Source organism: Zootoca vivipara, unplaced genomic scaffold (assembly GCF_965207765.1).
Source record: "Zootoca vivipara unplaced genomic scaffold, rZooViv2.hap1.1 HAP1_SCAFFOLD_30, whole genome shotgun sequence".
NCBI lineage: Eukaryota > Metazoa > Chordata > Lepidosauria > Squamata > Lacertidae > Zootoca > Zootoca vivipara.
The window spans coordinates 6351-23944 of record NW_028291076.1 but is presented as its reverse complement, the minus strand read 5'-3'; the positions used below and the strand labels follow the sequence as shown (position 1 = coordinate 23944).

At 49.8% G+C, this 17594-nt stretch overlaps 1 protein-coding gene across 1 annotated transcript in view; it reads left to right on the top strand.

Annotated features, from left to right (window-relative positions):
- The window catches only part of LOC118078892 (ATP-binding cassette sub-family A member 2), a 76897-nt gene extending 61777 nt beyond the window's left edge, over positions 1 to 15120 (top strand). Inside the window, exons 19-27 of the mRNA XM_088660189.1 lie at positions 1301 to 1479; positions 3922 to 4063; positions 5481 to 5615; positions 6381 to 6484; positions 6945 to 7034; positions 8209 to 8314; positions 9282 to 9419; positions 11568 to 11774; positions 13223 to 15120. Coding sequence (XP_088516315.1) covers positions 1301 to 1479; positions 3922 to 4063; positions 5481 to 5615; positions 6381 to 6484; positions 6945 to 7034; positions 8209 to 8314; positions 9282 to 9419; positions 11568 to 11774; positions 13223 to 13258 — 1137 coding nt within the window. The 3' untranslated portion in view covers positions 13259 to 15120. The remainder of the gene's footprint in view (positions 1 to 1300; positions 1480 to 3921; positions 4064 to 5480; positions 5616 to 6380; positions 6485 to 6944; positions 7035 to 8208; positions 8315 to 9281; positions 9420 to 11567; positions 11775 to 13222) is intronic.
- Positions 15121 to 17594: the final 2474 nt, after the last annotated feature.

Below are 17594 nucleotides of genomic sequence, written 5' to 3'. Positions count from 1 at the left end.
TACTCGCTCAGATTCAGCACCACAGCTCACCTCACTAGCTTCTCTAACCCTCTCTCTCTATCTCAAATCCTCTCCACCTCACTCATCAAGTCCCCCTCTTGTTTATCTCCTCTCTCCCCTCTGACTGCCTGCTTCTCTTTATATCCCCCTGCTTCTGCCTGGTGAGCTCCTATTGGCTATTCGCCTCCCATGCAACATAATAATAATAATAATAATAATAATAATAATAATAATAATAATAATAATAATTTATTATTTATACCCCGCCCATCTGGCCGGTTTCCCCCCGCCACTCTGGGCAGCTTCCAACAAAACAGAAATTCTAAAATACAGAAATCCATCAAACATTAAAAGCTTCCCTAAACAGGGCTGCCTTAAGATGCCTTCTAAAGGTCTGGTAATTGTTATTCTCTTTGACCTCTGGTGGGAGGGAGTTCCACAGGGCGGGCGCCACCACCGAGAAGGCCCTCTGCCTAGTTCCCTGCAACTTGGCTTCTCGCAACGAGGGAACCGCCAGAAGGCCCTCGGCGCTGGACCTCAGTGTCCGGGCAGAACGATGGGGGTGGAGACGCTCCTTCAGGTATCCTGGACCGAGGCCGTTTAGGGCTTTCAAGGTCAGCACCAACACTTCGAATTGTGCTCGGAAACGTACTGGGAGCCAATGTAGGTCTCTTAGGACTGGTGTTATGTGGTCTCGGCGGCCGCTCCCAGTCCCCAGTCTAGCTGCCGCATTCTGGGTTAACTGTCGTTTACGGGTCACCTTCAAAGGTAGCCCCACGTAGAGCGCATTGCAGATTCAGATTCATTTATTATTATGGTCGAGGACCAGCTCTGAGCGCATTGCAGTAGTCCAAGCGAGAGATAACTAGAGCATGCACCACCCTGGAGAGACAGTCCGCGGGCAGGTAGGGCCTCACCCTGCGTAACTTAACTCTTGCTGGTCCCCTAAAGGTGAAACGCCACATGAACTGACTCGTGGTCTTTGAATGAAGGGTGGTATACAAATATAAGATGATGATGATGATGATGGTAGTGATTTGTGTGACTCTGCGAATTCAAAATCCAGGAAGGAGAGCAGCAGCTAGATCAGGCAAATGGCCCATCTCGTCTAGCATCCTGACCTTGCAGTAGCCAGCCAGGTGCCTGTGGCAAACCAGCCATCAGGATTTGAGCCCTCTCCCCTCCTATGGCTGCCAGCTAGGAAAAAACAGGCCCTTTTGCCAGTTTGCCGCAAGCCCTGGTTGCACATTGAAGGCGCAACGCCTTCAACTGATGACTTCGCTCCTTCGCCGGCTTCCAGGTCTACAAATCCCGCAAGATTGGGCGCATCCTGGCCGTGGACCGGCTGTGTATGGGCGTCCGCCCAGGAGAGTGTTTTGGTTTGCTGGGTGTCAATGGGGCCGGGAAGACGACCACCTTCAAGATGCTCACAGGGGACGAGAGCACCACTGGCGGGGAGGCCTTCATCAATGGACACAGGTACGTCCATGGGGCAGGTGGTTGGGAGGTAGCTGGGGCTTGGGTCTGGGCTGTGCCACCGGTTCTGTTTATGTACTTTCCCGAGAGGTTAACAAACACTGCTCTTGGGGAAAGAAAAGGAAAACTTGCTCACAGCAGCCTCTCAGTTGTTTCTCTCTTTAAAAAAAAAAGCTTTATTTTATTTCAAGTTAAAATATACAAACCATAACATAACATAACATGACACAACTTAAACATAATATAACGAAACATAACATAACATAATCAAATCTAACTAAACATAAACAAACATAACGAAATAATCCGGTATAACCAAACCTAATTTTTAGGATTTTCGGAAAAAAAATCAAAATTAGGCCAAAAAATAGGCAAACAAGAATAGACACAAAGGAGCAAATTATATATAAAAGGTAAAGAAGAAAAGAAAGAAAGAGGGGGGGGAAAGGGGGGAAAGGGGAAAAAGGGGAAAATAGAAAAGAAAAATACTAATTAAAAAAAATTAAAAATAACTTCCAAACATTTACATTTGGTTCTCTCTTATATACAATTTTACTAGGCTTTTCCTAATCTTTTAGATTCTAACCCAAAAATTATATAACAACTTTTTATATTTTCTACTTACTTAGTCAGCTTGTGCATTTTACTCTAAGCCTATCAGTTCCGTTAAGGCAGACTTCCTACATCTGTTCTGGAGGATAGCATGCGCAGTTGTTTTGGAAGGACAGCCTACATGAAATTCAATAAACGATGGGATATGATGTTCCCTTTGACACCTTGGGATACTTAAAGGGGTTGGTAGACTCCCATTGATAAACCCTTCACTTGCAATTGCAAGCATTTTTATCGCTGGGCCCTCACCAATTCCAACCCTCTTGGAGTGATTAAAAACAATAAAAATCTGGGAGACTGCTCTGTCAGTTGAAACAAACTTATTTCCCTTGAAGTTACAACTAGTTGCTGATTCTAAACATGTTATGGCATATTTTAGTTAGTGTTTTTAATTAGTTTGTTTTTATTACTTTGTGTTTTATTACATTGTTTTAAAAGTGGGTCGAGTGCCAGACTAGGGCCTGGAAGACCAGGGTTCAAATTCCCGCTCAGCTATGAAGCTCACTGGGTGACCTTGGGCTGGTCACACTGCCTCTCAGCCTACCTCACAGGGCTGTTGTGCGGATAAAATCTGTGCCACCTTGGAGGGAAGAAGGTGGGATATACAGTGGTGCCGCGCTAGACGAAATTAATTAGTTGCACGGGTCTTTTCTTCTAGCGAAAAATTCGTCTAGCGAATCCCATAGGAATGCACTGGATTTTTTTAGACTTTTTTTTGCCCATTAATTGAATTTCAACGCATTCCTATGGGAAACCGCGATTCGCCAGACGAATTTTTCGTAAAACGCATTCGTCTAGCGAGGCAAGCACCGCTCGAAAGATCCTTTCGTTAAGCGGAAATTTCGTTAAGCAGGGCATTCGTGAAGCGAGGCACCACTGTAATTGCAGTTAACAGCAACAACTTGGGGGACAGGTGGGAAATAAAGACATTAAATGCGGACACGGAGCAATGGATTCAAACTTCAAGAAAGAAGATTCCACCTAAACATTAGGAAGAACTTCCTGACAGTAAGAGCTGTTCAGCAGTGGAATTTGCTGCCAAGGAGTGTGGTGGAGTCTCCTCCTTTGGAGGTCTTTAAGCAGAGGCTTGACAGGCATATGTCAAGAATGCTTTGGTGGTGTTTCCTGCTTGGCAGGGGGTTGGACTGGATGGCCCTTGGGGTCTCTTCCAACTCTACGATTCTATGATTCTAAATGATAGCAATAATTGGGTGCCAAGGACTGGTTGAGCCCCTTGAATGGTGAGAGGAACCAGCTGAAAGACTTTCAGGGGGGAAAGGCTAAGAGCCCGGGGGTTGGTGGTGGAATGATGTTGAGTGGTCAGAGGGAGAGACTGAAAGGAGATGTCAGAAGCCGAAGAGGTAACAAGGCCTAGTGAGCAGAGAGAGTCTGTGGCAGAGAAAAGTCCAGAATCAGAAGCTGATGCAGGAGAGCAGGGAGGGCAAGAGGCAGAGAAAAGTCCAGCTGGTTCAGAGGTGCACCATCCTGCAACAAGACCCTCTCCCCGCTGGTCTCCCAGAACCAGAAGAGGTATGAAGTGGGAAGGGCAAAGGCAGGCACCTAGGTGGGGTGTCAGATAACTTGGGGAAAGCCCTGGAGAGCAGGGGACTTAGGCAGCTGTGGGACCTTCCGTCTCTGCAACTGCTTTATAGGGGCAAGACGCACTGAAGAGTTCCTACGCTCATTAGACCTGACACTCCTGTGTCTCTCTAATAAAGAGTTGACTCCACTTACTTGGTACGAATTACTGCTGGCTCGCTCCTGACACCGGGGCTTCTCAGAGGAACATACATCTTTGCTTTGCCCCATTCTTCTTCCTCCCTGTCTCTGTAGCATCTTGAAGGACATTCTCCAGGTGCAGCAGAGCTTGGGCTACTGCCCCCAGTTCGACGCTCTCTTTGATGAGTTGACTGCGCAGGAGCACCTGGAGCTGTACACCCGGCTGCGTGGCATCCCATGGAAGGATGAGGAGCGGGTGAGCAAGAGTGCTGTGGAGGGACTGCTTCCTCTGGTGGGCAGCATAGCTGCCAAGTAGCCCGTTTTCCCCGGGAAACCCCCATTTTTACTTACCTTTTCCCGGCGGTCCCCCGTATCACTTTGTCTCCCGTTTTTCTCCGTTATTTTCTCCTGCCGGCGGCCATTATTTTTTTCCTGATTTGCCCTTCTATGGGCACAAAAAATGGCCACCACCGGCTTCAAAAGTAGCTTCTACGCATGACCGGAAGTGCATAGACACGACTTCCGGTGTCGCCCCGCCCATCTATGGGCACAAAAAATGGCCGCCGCAACACCGGAAGTCGCGTCTACGCACTTTCGGTCATGTGTAGAAGCTACTTTTGAAGCCGGCGGCGGCCATTTTTAGTGCCCATAGAAGGGCGAAGCGACGTCGACGCAACTTCCGGTGTCACATGGCTGCCGGTCCCGGATTCTGCAGACCGGGACTTGGTAGGTAAGGTGGGCAGTGGTGGAGAGGAAGAAGGCCGGGGTGACTCTGGCCTCTCTTTCCCATGGACCTCTACCAGGTGGCTGGTTTGCTGGTCAGCCTGGACTCCTAATGATTGGGGCAATGGCTAAGCTGTGCATCACAGCATTGAGCAGCAGTAGATTCAGGGCAAACAAGTAGCTGCCGCCGCTTCACACAATGCATAGTTAACTTGTGGAACTCATAGCCACAAGATGTGGTGGCAACCACTTTAAAAGAGTGTTGGGGGGGGATTTACAGAAGGGACGAGAGGTTTGCTAACGGCTGTCTTCATGGTGGCTAAGCATGTATTCCCCTGACCATCAGTTGGTGGTGGTGGAGCATGGGCGTAACCAGCATGGGGCAGGGGGGGCAACTGCCCCCCCCTAGAAGGCCAAACCACGGGCCCGACTAGGGAAGTCTCCAGAAAGCGGCCTGAAGCCGCTGAACAGCTGAGAGGTGCGCCTGGGTCGGCCTCCGCCGCGCCTCTCAGCGGTCGTAGTGGCGCCCCTGGTGGCCTGGTGCCCCGCGCCATCGGTCCTGGGCCTAGAGACGGCCCTGCTTCAGAGCAGGGGAATTTCGTAGGAGAGAGTTTAGGGGGTTCATTTAGCGGCTGCAGCCGCCACCACCGGGTCGTTGGGCCCGCTGGCCCTGTAGCCCCGCCCACATTCCCACTTTGTGGCCCCTCCCCTCCCGTGCCTGAACGACCATGGCTTGCCCCCCCCCCCTAGTTTTGATCCTGGGTACGCCCCTGTGGGTACGCATATGGCTGGCCAAACAGGAGACTGGGCCACCTGGGTGCTTCCACCGAATCCGGCGGAATGATTCTGATACTCTTGCGGTAGCTAAGAATGAAGCCTGGCTGCTGGTTTAGGCGAACCTTTGGCCTGATCCAGCTGCGTACAAGCAATCTCCTCTTTGCTCTTCTCAGGTCGTGAAGTGGGCGCTAAAGAAGCTGGAGTTGGCCAAATATGCTAACAAACCCGCCAGCACCTACAGTGGCGGCAACAAGAGGAAGCTGTCGACCGCCATTGCCCTGATTGGCTACCCAGCCTTCATTTTCCTGGTGAGGAGAGGAGGCGGGCTTAGGGCACATGGCACACAAGATCAACCAGAGGTTCCATACTGTGTAATGCTTTTTTCTGTCCCTAGGTGCCACTATGGTGCAAGTGCTATATCTTTGTATATATATACTAAAGCCTATAAGGGACCCAGGTGGCCTGTGGTTAAACCACTGAGCCTAGGGCTTGCTGATCAGTGGGTCGGCGGTTCGAATCCCTGCGACGGGGTGAGCTCCCGTTGCTCGGTCCCAGCTCCTGCCAACCTAGCAGTTCGAAAGCACGTCAAAATGCAAGTAGATAAATAGGAACCGCTACAGCGGGAAGGTAAACGGCGTTTCCATGTGCTGCTCTGGTTCGCCAGAAGCGGCTTTGTCATGCTGGCCACATGACCTGGAAGCTGTACGCCGGCTCCCTCGGCCAATAATGCGAGATGAGCGCGCAACCCCGGAGTCGGTCACGACTGGACCTAATGGTCAGGGGCCCCTTTACCTTTACCTTTACCTTACTAAAGCCTATAGTCCCCTAGCAACAGAACCTTGGCAGAGAACCCAAACTAAGTTTCCAACCACAAAAGATGACCATGTAAATTGCAGGAAATTTGTGTTAATTTAAATTGGGTTTCCTGGGTCCCTCCTTCCTTGGATGATTTATATTCAGAATCCTTGGCAATTGACAATAGGCTTGTATGGAGCCAAACCCGAAGGATGGTAAGGCTTAAGGATGCCCCTGTGGACAACTAATTCTGCCATTTGCCCCCTTCTCCCTGGCAGGATGAACCAACCACTGGCATGGATCCAAAGGCCCGGCGTTTCCTGTGGAACCTTATCCTGGACATCATCAAGACAGGCCGCTCAGTGGTTTTGACATCACACAGGTGGGCGGGGGGGGCCTTGGGGTGCCTTCTTCTGCCTCATGAGACCCAGGGCAAGGGGGCGGGGCATGAACCGAGGCAATGGATGGTTCAATGGATTAAAACGGAGCAATGGATTCAAACTTCAAGAAAGAAGATTCCACCTCAACATTAGGAAGAACTTCCTGACAGTAAGAGCTGTTCGGCAGTGGGATTTGCTGCCAAGGAGTGTGGTGGAGTCTCCTTCTTTGGAGGTCTTTAAGCAGAGGCTTGACAGGCATATGTCCAGAATGCTTGGATGGTGTTTCCTGCTTGGCAGGGGGTTGGACTGGATGGCCCTCGTGGTCTCTTCCAACTCTATGATTCTATGAATGAAGGAAGGGCTTGTGATTGCCTGCTCGCCCTGTATTGGGAGAAGATCGTGCGGGCGACTCAGCCATCCAGGCTGGCTTTGTGTTGAGGCCCTCTCCTTTGTATCCCTCAGCATGGAGGAGTGTGAGGCTCTCTGCACGCGCTTGGCGATCATAGTGAACGGGCGCCTGAAATGCCTGGGCAGCATCCAGCACCTAAAGAACAGATGAGCGGGAAAAGGTCAACGGGGCGCCAGAGGGTGCATCAAAGGGAAGCTCTTCCAACCCTTGCTCATCCACGTTAGAACTGGGCGGTGGGTGCGGATCCCGCGAGGCAGGACCGGCTCTGTATTTGAAGGGGTCCTGGCTAAAGTGACTCCCCTTCCTCTGTCATCAGCTGCATGGAGCAGCTGGGACCAGTCACTCTTATGACTTCCCACACTGCCCCAGAGGTAGAACAGAAGAGCATCGTGGAAAGTTGAAGGAGGGCTGAATGGAGCCACCTGGTCAGGGGCGTACCCAGGATCAAAACTGGAGGGGGGGCAAAAGAGGGGGAAAGAGAGGGAAGGAAGGAGGGAGGGAAGAGAGAGAAGGGAGGGAGGGAGGGGTGGGTGGGTGGGTGAGAGAGAGAAGGAAGGAAGGAAGGAAGGAAGGAAGGAAGGAAGGAAGGAAGGAAGGAAGGAAGGAAGGGGTGAGAGAGAGAGAGAAGGAAGGAAGGAAGGAAGGAAGGAAGGAAGGAAGGAAGGAAGGAAGGAAGGAAGGAAGGAAGGAAGGGGTGAGAGAGAGAGAAGGGAGGGAGAGAGAGAGAGAAAAAGGAAGAAAGAAAGAGGGGGGAAGGAAGGATGGAGCTCCCGTCTGCCGCGCCCCCCCCCCCAGCTCAGGCTGCTCCTCCCCACTCCCACGTTCCTTTCGCTGGCTGCAGTCGCGGAGGGGGCGGATACGGCCCGATTTCCATAACCCGCAGTGACTTTTCCCCTTCAGTTTTCGGAGGGGAAAAAGTGCAGGTTACGGTCCGTAAAATACGGCAATTTATTTATTTTTGCTTCGGGGGGCAGCTGCCCCCCCTTCCCCTCGCTGGGTAAGCCCATGCACCTGGTCCTGCTCGGAGGAGGCCATGGCAGCTTCCCAAGGGTGCTGGATCTGGCCTAGCCAGGAGGCCCTGCTTCCATGGGTACCTGATCTGAAAAGGGTCTAGATCAGGCCCTGCCTTGCCCCAGGGCCTGACAGGAAACGGCGCCATAAAGTTTCAGCTGCACTAAACTTCAATTTGAAATTTGCTTGCGAAGGTGTGTCATGGTTGCAAGCCAAGGTGTGAGAAACCAGGGCTAACTTTTGCTGGCGAGGGGCGTGTGCAGAGAGGGAAATGAGAGCGGCACGGTCGGTTTTCCTCTGTTCCTCTAGGTTTGGAGACGGCTACATGATCACGGTGCGGACCAAATCCAGCCTGAATGTCAAGGAGGTAGTGCGGTTCTTCAACAGGAACTTCCCAGAGGCTGTCCTCAAGGTTAGGCTTCTTCCAGCGTGGAAATGCCCAGACTCGGCTCTGCTTCCTGCAAGCTTGGCCCCTGGCTGCATCTGTGACAGAGTTCTCTTTAAAGGGGGACTTCCTATCTCTGTCCCTGTGTAGGGGAAATTAGGAGGTCCACTTATTGGAGGCCAATAATAACAAGATAATGAATTCAATCACATTGATTGATTGAACGTGCAAAGAAACAACCCCACTTGTGGAAGTTGCTACCTTGCAACCATTAACTATTACTGGGAAGTTCGTAGTTTCCCCTACGCCTGTGGTTCCCAACCTTTTTTTTGGCCACGCATCTCTAAATTCCTGATTCCCCACCCCGTGACATATAATTCTCATTATTCAAAAAGTGAACTGCTATTCACATGGCGGAAGCCTAAAAGGCCATTAACTGTTAATAACTCATTCTCGAATTGCCCCCCCCCCTTAAAAATCAAATTACCCCCCGCGGGGCGTGTGTCCCACGTTGGGAGCCATGACCCTACATCTAAACTGCCAGTAAAGGTAAAGGTCCAGTCGTGACCGACTCTGGGGTTGCGGCACTCATCTCGCGTTATTGGCCAAGGGAGCCGGCGTATAGCTTCCAGGTCATGTGGCCAGCATGACAAAGCCGCTTCTGGCAAACCAGAGCAGCGCATGGAAACGCCGTTTACCTTCCCGCTGTAGCGGTTCCTATTTATCTACTTGCATTTTGACGTGCTTTCGAACTGCTAGGTTGGCAGGAGCTGGGACCAAGCAACGGGAGCTCACCCCGTCGCAGGGATTCGAACCGCCGACCTTCTGATCAGCAAGCCCTAGGCTCAGTGGTTTAACCCACAGCGCCACCTGGGTCCCTTTCATGTGGATGTAGCACTGGGTATTAAAGTCCACCAGGAGATAGATTTGGGGTTGCAGAAAAGGGGAGAGGCCCTTCTGCTGCTGTGCTGATGTTTTGTCTCTGTTTCCCAAGGAGAGGCACCACACAAAGGTGCAGTACCAGCTGAAGTCAGAGCAGATCTCGCTGGCTCAGGTCTTCAGCAAGATGGAGCAGGTGGTGGACATCTTGGGCATCGAGGATTATTCCGTCAGCCAGACCACCCTGGACAACGTGAGTTCAGGAGCCTCTTGGGACCATTCCCTGACCTCTTGAGGGTGGAGCCAGGATGTAAGAGCACCAAGGGGCTGTTATTAAGTGGTTATGCTATCTCTGACCATGGAGGGTTCTGTTTAGCTCTCATGCTTAATAGCCATCGATAAGGCCTCTCTCATCCTCCATTGCCTTCTTCTATGAAGCCACCAAAGCCAGCTGGCTATTTCCACACCTCTCAGTGGAAGAGCAGCTGCTTTGCATGCAGAAGGTCCAGTTTCAGTCCGTGGTTTCTAAGCTGGCAGGGGATGGGGAAGACCAGTGACTCAGAGAGTCACGGCCAGGTGGAGAGACAGCTGTCCCGATAGAAAGCAACTCCTTGTGATGCATCGTACTTCTTGGCAGCAAATTTCATATATTCATTTGATATGATAGCCATGTTCAAATATATGAAAGGATGTCATATGGAGGAGGGAGAAAGGTTGTTTTCTGCTGCTCCAGAGAAGCGGACACGGAGCAATGGATTCAAACTACAAGAAAGAAGATTCCACCTCAACATTAGGAAGAACTTCCTGACAGTCAGAGCTGTTCGGCAGTGGAATTTGCTGCCAAGGAGTGTGGTGGAGTCTCCTTCTTTGGAGGTCTTTAAGCAGAGGCTTGACAGGCATATGTCAAGAATGCTTTGATGGTGTTTCCTGCTTGGCAGGGGGTTGGACTGGATGGCCCTTGTGGTCTCTTCCAACTCTAGGATTCTATGATTCTATGATTATGCACTGTGTGACAATCACTTCCAGGGGTTTTGTGGGACATAACATAAAAACTGGTTCCTTAAAAAAATAACAGCAAAGAGCAATTAGAAGCAAGGAGTGAGGAGAGGTGATTTTCGGAAGGTGCCTATCGTGGGGTCCCAAGCCAAACTGGGACCATTTTCCAGATCAGGGTCCCAAAAGGCTGTTGTTGTTTTTTTAATTAAAGTGGCCAGTTTAAACATGTATTTGAGGGAGGGGGAGCATGTTCATTGTGACATGTACTCAGTCTGCTGTTGTGTCTCTCCTGAATATCCTTGCCAATCCATTTCATGGAGAGCGGGGGCTTGGGTTCTGTTGTTAGGCGAGAGGGAGAAAAACTGTGAGAGCTAATGAGGCCTCCACATACAGGTGAAACTCGGAAAATTTGAATATCGTCGAAAAGTGCATTTATTTCAGTAATGCAACTTAAAAGGTGAAATCAATATATGAGATAGATGCATGACATGCAAAGCAAGGTATGTCAAGCCTTGATTGGTTGTAATAGTAATTATTTGTCGTTAGGCGGGTCAATTATAAATGGAATGGAATTAATGAAATGTCATAGCGATGTTTATTTTTGTATGATTGTAACGATTTGTTTTATTCCTGTGGAATTTCCAAAAGAAAGCATTTGCCAAAATTAAAAGAAAAATTAAAAAACCATAAGTTGCATTGCTGAATTAAATGCACTTTTCAACGATATTTTAATTTTCCGAGTTTCACCTGTATATAGACGGGAAATTTTTTTAAAAATTGCCCAGTAGCATCTTAGAGACCAACTAAGTTTGTTCTGGGTATAAGCTTTTGTGTGCGTGCACACGTCTTATACCCAGAACAAACTTAGTTGGTCTCTAAGGTGCTACTGGACAATTTTTTTATTTTTTTGACTGCGTCAGACCAACACGGCTACCTTCCTGGATAATATATATGCTCTTCTCCTCCTGGTCAAAGGCCTGGAAACGATGCCTTATGAGGAACGGCTTAGGGAGCTGGGTATGTTTAGCCTGGAGAAGAGAAGGTTAAGGGGTGATATGATAGCCATGTTCAAATATATAAAAGGATGTCATATGGAGGAAGGAGAAGGATTGTTTTCTGCTGCTCCAGAGAAGCGGAAACGGAGCAATGGATTCAAACTACAAGAAAGAAGATTCCACCTCAACATTAGGAAGAACTTCCTGACAGTGAGAGCTGTTCGGCAGTGGGATTTGCTGCCAAGGAGTGTGGTGGAGTTTCCTTCTTTGGAGGTCTTTAAGCAGAGGCTTGACAGGCATATGTCCAGAATGCTTTGATGGTGTTTCCTGCTTGGCAGGGGGTTGGACTGGATGGCCCTTGGGGTCTCTTCCAACTCTAGGATTCTATGATTCCTCCTCCCCATCCCCAGGTGTTTGTGAACTTCGCTAAGAAGCAGAGTGACAACCTAGAGCAGCAGGAGACCAGCCCGGCCTGTTCAATGGAATCACCTCTCCAGCGCTTGCTAAACCTTCTGCTGCCCCGTGCGGCCCCTACTGAGCTGCGGGCCCTAGTGGTGGAGGAGCCCGAGGACTTGGAATCAGATGACGAGGGCCTGATCAGCTTTGAAGAGGAGCGGGTGAGAGGACTGCTCTCGTGGCAGCCGTTATACTATTTTCTTTTTCGTTTCTTCTTATTTGAAACCAACTGGCCCTGCACGCGTTGCTGTGCGTTAGTCTGTGAAATGGAGGGTAATAGCCCCCCTTCAGATCCCCCTGAGCATCAGAGTCCCCCTGGGTCGAGGCAAGATACTGTGGAGAGGGCAGGTTTCATCCCTGTGCCCCCCCCTGTTCTGACCCATTTTACAGACTGAGTGAGAGGTGTGAGCTTGCTTTGGCTGGGTAATCTCATTTATAAAAGGTAAAGGGACCCCTGACCATTAGGTCCAGTCGTGACCGACTCTGGGGTTGCGCGCTCATCTCGCATTATTGGCCGAGGGAGCCGGCGTATAGCTTCCAGGTCATGTGGCCAGCATGACAAAGCCGCTTCTGGCAAACCAGAGCAGCACATGGAAACGCCGTTTACCTTCCCGCTGTAGCGGTTCCTATTTATCTACTTGCATTTTGACGTGCTTTCGAACTGCTAGGTTGGCAGGAGCTGGGACCAAGCAATGGGAGCTCACCCCGTCACAGGGATTCGAACCGCCGACCTTCTGATCAGCAAGCCCTAGGCTCAGTGGTTTAACCACAGCGCCACCTGGGTCCCTTAGTCTCATTTATATTAGAGTCTAATTTGAGATAAAGAAAGTCTCGTCTCCTCATCAACACAAATAAGCTTTTCTCATCTTTTTATATTGACAGCATGCTATGCTATACTCTACTCAATGCTTTTTTCTGGTGCTACTCAATGGTACACACCCCCACCCCCAATTCCTACAGTGGGGAGACCTAGCATGCAACTGTGGCTAAAGGGGGGGGGTTGTGAAAAGCAGGAGCCCGAGGCGGCTGCAGCAAAAAAAAAAAAGGTGTCTCCTGTTTGGGCTTGTAGTAGCTGCTCTCAGTCAACAGCTTGCACCGCTTTCCTTCAGCTGCCCTGCAATGTGCACTCTCCCCTTGGATGGGCTGCTATGCTGCTGTGAGCAGCCGGCTGAGCATGAGTATCGCTTCCCTTTCATTTCTGCTCGCTCCTTCCATGTTGGCAGGGGAGGAGAGAGGAGGGAAGAAGAGAGATTAAGAAGGCAACTGCTTCTGCTTCTAGCACCACCATCCTCCTAAAATCTTCCACCACACTTGGCATCCTCTCCTGCCACACCCTCTGAGAGCCACTGAATTAAAGGAAGGCATTCATGTCGCCATCTCTTATGGAATGTGGCAACCGCAGTTGGTCCTGTGATTCTTACCCAGCAAGGCAGTTGGACTGTAGCATCAGGTGGATAAATGGCCGCCTGTGAGCCGTAGATGCCCCTTGTGTTTCTCTTTTCTTTTCCCCCTCCCTCTAGCCCAGGGCCTTGCACCAGTTTTTTCCAGAAAGTGCCATGTCCCAAATCATATCGTACTATTTTTGTATATCTTCCTCGTCTCCCCGCAGGCTCAGCTCTCCTTCAATACCGACACGCTCTGCTGAGGAGTGGAGAGGGTGCGACCCCCTCCCTTGGCTTTTGGAACCACCATGGACTCCGCCTACCCCCACCCCCCTCCTTGACATCTACCTTCCTTGGCCTTCCCCCCACAACCTCCATCGAACCTCTCGTCTAGCGGTAGTCGGCAACTGCAAGAGGCAGGTGGTGAGAGGGCCCAGCGCCCAAGCATCTGATCTGGGCAAATTCCGCGTTGGTGGCTGGCAAGACCTGCGGAAAAGGAACTGCTCGAGTTGGTGGTGGTGCCTGGATTGTGTCTCCAAGGAGAGCGGAAAGGCTTGCTCAAGGGAGCATTTTTCCGGAAGCGGGAGAAGAGGCGGAGACCTCCCGAGCCCGGAAGTTGTCAATTGGGATGGAACTCTGGTGTTTTAAGATATGATATCTTTATTGTCATTGTCCCCTTGCGGGAACAACGAAATTACTCGGTTGCTACATCCACTCCGATAAAGCATTCCGCATAATCCAAAATTACTACAAAACCTAATTAAAAACAGTAAATATAATACAAAATAACAAGTCAAATAAGATGACTTCAAAGTCCAGGCTTTCCATTTAAGGCCAGAATCGCTCTCGAGAAGAAACTGTTCCTGAGACGGCTCGTTCTTGCCTGCATTGTTCTATATCTCCGTCCTGATGGCAGGAGCTGAAAGAAATGGTGACCAGGGTGCGTTGGATCCCTTGATATGTCTAGTGCTTTTCTATGGCACCTGGTGGTGTAGATTTGTTCTAAGGTGGAGAGTGAGCAGCCAATAATGCTCTCTGCTGTTTTCATAATTCTGCACAGCCCTGCTCTGTCCTGGGAAGTACACCTTCCGTACCACACACATAAACCGTACGTGAGCACACTCTGTATGGCACAGGGATAGAAGGCAAGCAGCAGCTTTTGTGGAAGGTGGTTGTTTTTTTGGGGGGGGTCAGTAATGGAGGGGTGAGCAGCTTTGTTTCCTGACTCCGAAGCAGCCAGCTAATTAAACAACTTGCCTCTGGGATATCTGGAGGATATTTTTCAAAGAGGGGAGAAGCTTCATCAGAATGGCGCTCCAAATATGAGGGCTGTTTGGGTGGACTGTGGGGGCTGCTTTCTAGCAGGGCTTATTTGCAAGGAAGGCCCTCCTTCCCCCTCTTTCTTCCTTTGTCATTTAACGTGGGACAAAAAAAAAAAGAGATTGGTGGCTTCTTACAGAGCTGGCAAATGCTGTTGAATCAAGGGTGTGTTTGTACAGGATCACACACTCCCTCCGTCTCTGCTCACTCTAACTTAGGCCTGGATTCTTCTGCTGTTTTTTTTACAAAATGAATGATCCTGCAGTGCTGCTCTCTACAACAACACCCACCCACCCAAAGCACCCAACTAATGCTTCTGCTCCTCCTGGCTGAAAACCCCCTAAAGCTTTTGAAGGCAGAAACCTCCAGTGTGGAGCTTTGCGGAGTTGAGTGCTGGAGGTGTGGAGAGAGGGCTTCTTCTCAGCTGAACTTGGGCCAGCCTGGGTCCTTTGCTGGAAACACACACACACACACACACACACACCCTGCCTGCAGTTTTGTCTTGGGGTTTGTAGGGAGTCCTCTAGTGAAGGTACTCTTGAGCTGAACCTGAGCTACACACTCATTGTAGCAATAGAGCACAGAATGCGGGAGGTGTTGGACCAGAAAAATTAGGTAGAGTTGCTGCTGGCTGTCCTCCCAGGTCTAGCCTCTCTCACAGTCACAACTTATCAGTTGGAGTTTGCCTTTGAAGAATTGCAGTCCAGCCAGCTGAGTGCTGCATATTCTCTGAGTAACCACACACACACACACCAGCACCAGCTCTATGGTAGTGAATCATAGAATCATAGAGTTGGAAGAGACCACAAGGGCCATCCAGTCCAACCCCCTGCCAAGCAGGAAACACCATCAAAGCATTCTTGACATATGCCTGTCAAGCCTCTGCTTAAAGACCTCCAAAGAAGGAGACTCCACCACACTCCTTGGTAGCAAATTCCACTGCCAAACAGCTCTGACTGTCAGGAAGTTCTTCCTAATGTTTAGGTGGAATCTTCTTTCTTGTAGTTTGAATCCATTGCTCTGTGTCCGCTTCTCTGAAGCAGCAGAAAACAATCTTTCTCCCTCCTCCATATAACATCCTTTCATATATTTGAACATGGCTATCATATCACCCCTTCACCTTCTCTTCTCCAGGCTAAACATACCCAGCTCCCTAAGCCGTTCCTCATAAGGCATCGTTTCCAGGCCTTTGACCATTTGGGTTGCCCTCTTCTGGACATGTTCCAGCTTGTCAGTATCCTTCTTGAACTGGGGTGCCCAGAACTGGACACAGTACTCCAGGTGAGGTCTGACCAGAGCAGAATACAGTGGTACTATTACTTCCCTAGATCTAGATGCTACACTCCTATTGATGCAGCCCATAATTGCATTGGCTTTTTGAGCTGCTGCATCACACTGCTGACCCATGTCAAGTTTGTTGTCTACCAAGACTCCTAGATCCTTTTCACATGTACTGCTCTCAAGCCAGGTGTCACCCATCCTGTATTTGTGCCTTTCATTTTAAGTGTGGGCCTTTTTATCTTGGCCTTTCTGGTTGGAGTCTGATGGCCATCCGTTGGTACCTGGCAGCTCCCTGGTTCCTTACTCAAACTTCAAGAAAGAAGATTCCACCTCAACATTAGGAAGAACTTCCTGACAGTAAGAGCTGTTCGGCAGTGGAATTTGCTGCCAAGGAGTGTGGTGGAGTCTCCTTCTTTGGAGTGTGGTGGAGTCTCCTTCTTTGGAGGTCTTTAAGCAGAGGCTTGACAGGCATATGTCAAGAATGCTTTGGTGGTGTTTCCTGCTTGGCAGGGGGCTGGACTGGATGGCCCTTGTGGTCTCTTCCAACTCTAGGATTCACACTCACACACATGTGCATCTGTCTCATTTCACTGTCCTTTCATTTTCGTCTGGTAGGCAATACAGGAGAAGATGGATGGACAGTTGGAGCTGGTTTAAAGCCGCTTCTTGACCTGCACCCCCAAGCAGCTGAGCAGAATTTGCCAAATTGAGCCACTTGGACACGCAGGATGTGTTGATTTACAAACTGCATTTTGGAAAAAATCTGAGGATTTGGGGGCTTTGATTTTTATAATTTATTTCAGTGTATGTTGAGCAAGTGCAAGGTTTTTATTTATTTTTGTTAGGGTTGTGTGGGTGTGTACACAATCTTGAGGGGAGGAAGATCCAAAGAAAGGGGACCCCTGCATGCATGAGAGTTGGGGAGTGGGGCTTTTATTGCAGGTTCCCCAAACCCGAGTAGTTTCAGCTGCTAACATCTCGGGCAGCTTTTGGTTAACAACCTGATCCGTGGAATCTCCTGTTTTTGAGCTCTGCCAAGAATGCACCTTGGAAGTGTGGAGCAAAACGTGAAGCTTCACCCACATCCATGAGGAGGAGCACGCGAACTGAGAGAATCCTCCGGGTCCTGCCCTGGGTGGGTCTGCGCTCCTTCGATTCTTGCTCTGCCTTAACACTCCGGGCTGTCTTCTCTTTCAAGTCTCCCCTTGACATGTGCCACCTTTTCATGTACTTTGCCTCACCAGGCTGGAGTCCTTCCCTTCAAATGGTTAGGGTTGTGTGGGTGTGTACACAATCTTGAGGGGAGGAAGATCCAAAGAAAGGGGACCCCTGCATGCATGAGAGTTGGGGAGTGGGGCTTTTATTGCAGGTTCCCCAAACCCGAGTAGTTTCAGCTGCTAACATCTCGGGCAGCTTTTGGTTAACAACCTGATCCGTGGAATCTCCTGTTTTTGAGCTCTGCCAAGAATGCACCTTGGAAGTGTGGAGCAAAACGTGAAGCTTCACCCACATCCATGAGGAGGAGCACGCGAACTGAGAGAATCCTCCGGGTCCTGCCCTGGGTGGGTCTGCGCTCCTTCGATTCTTGCTCTGCCTTAACACTCCGGGCTGTCTTCTCTTTCAAGTCTCCCCTTGACATGTGCCACCTTTTCATGTACTTTGCCTCACCAGGCTGGAGTCCTTCCCTTCAAATGGTTTGCATGGGAAGAACCGGCTGTTGGCGAGGGCCTTTCAAGAGCCTGTATATTGCAAGCAAAAAAAAAAAACCAGACAAACAAAATGTGAATATAATGTTTGTTTTAATAAAAATATAATAACCAACAGGTGGTTGATGGGTGCTTTATAGCAGGGATAGGCAGGTTTTAGGCTGAGGGGAATATGCTTTGCTACTCATGAGAACCCTTGAAGTCTGCCAGCTGGAACTGGCATTCAGCTGATTAATTAACATTGTATGGCTTTTTTAATTGGGGAGGGGGGTTTGGATTGTTTTTGTTTCGT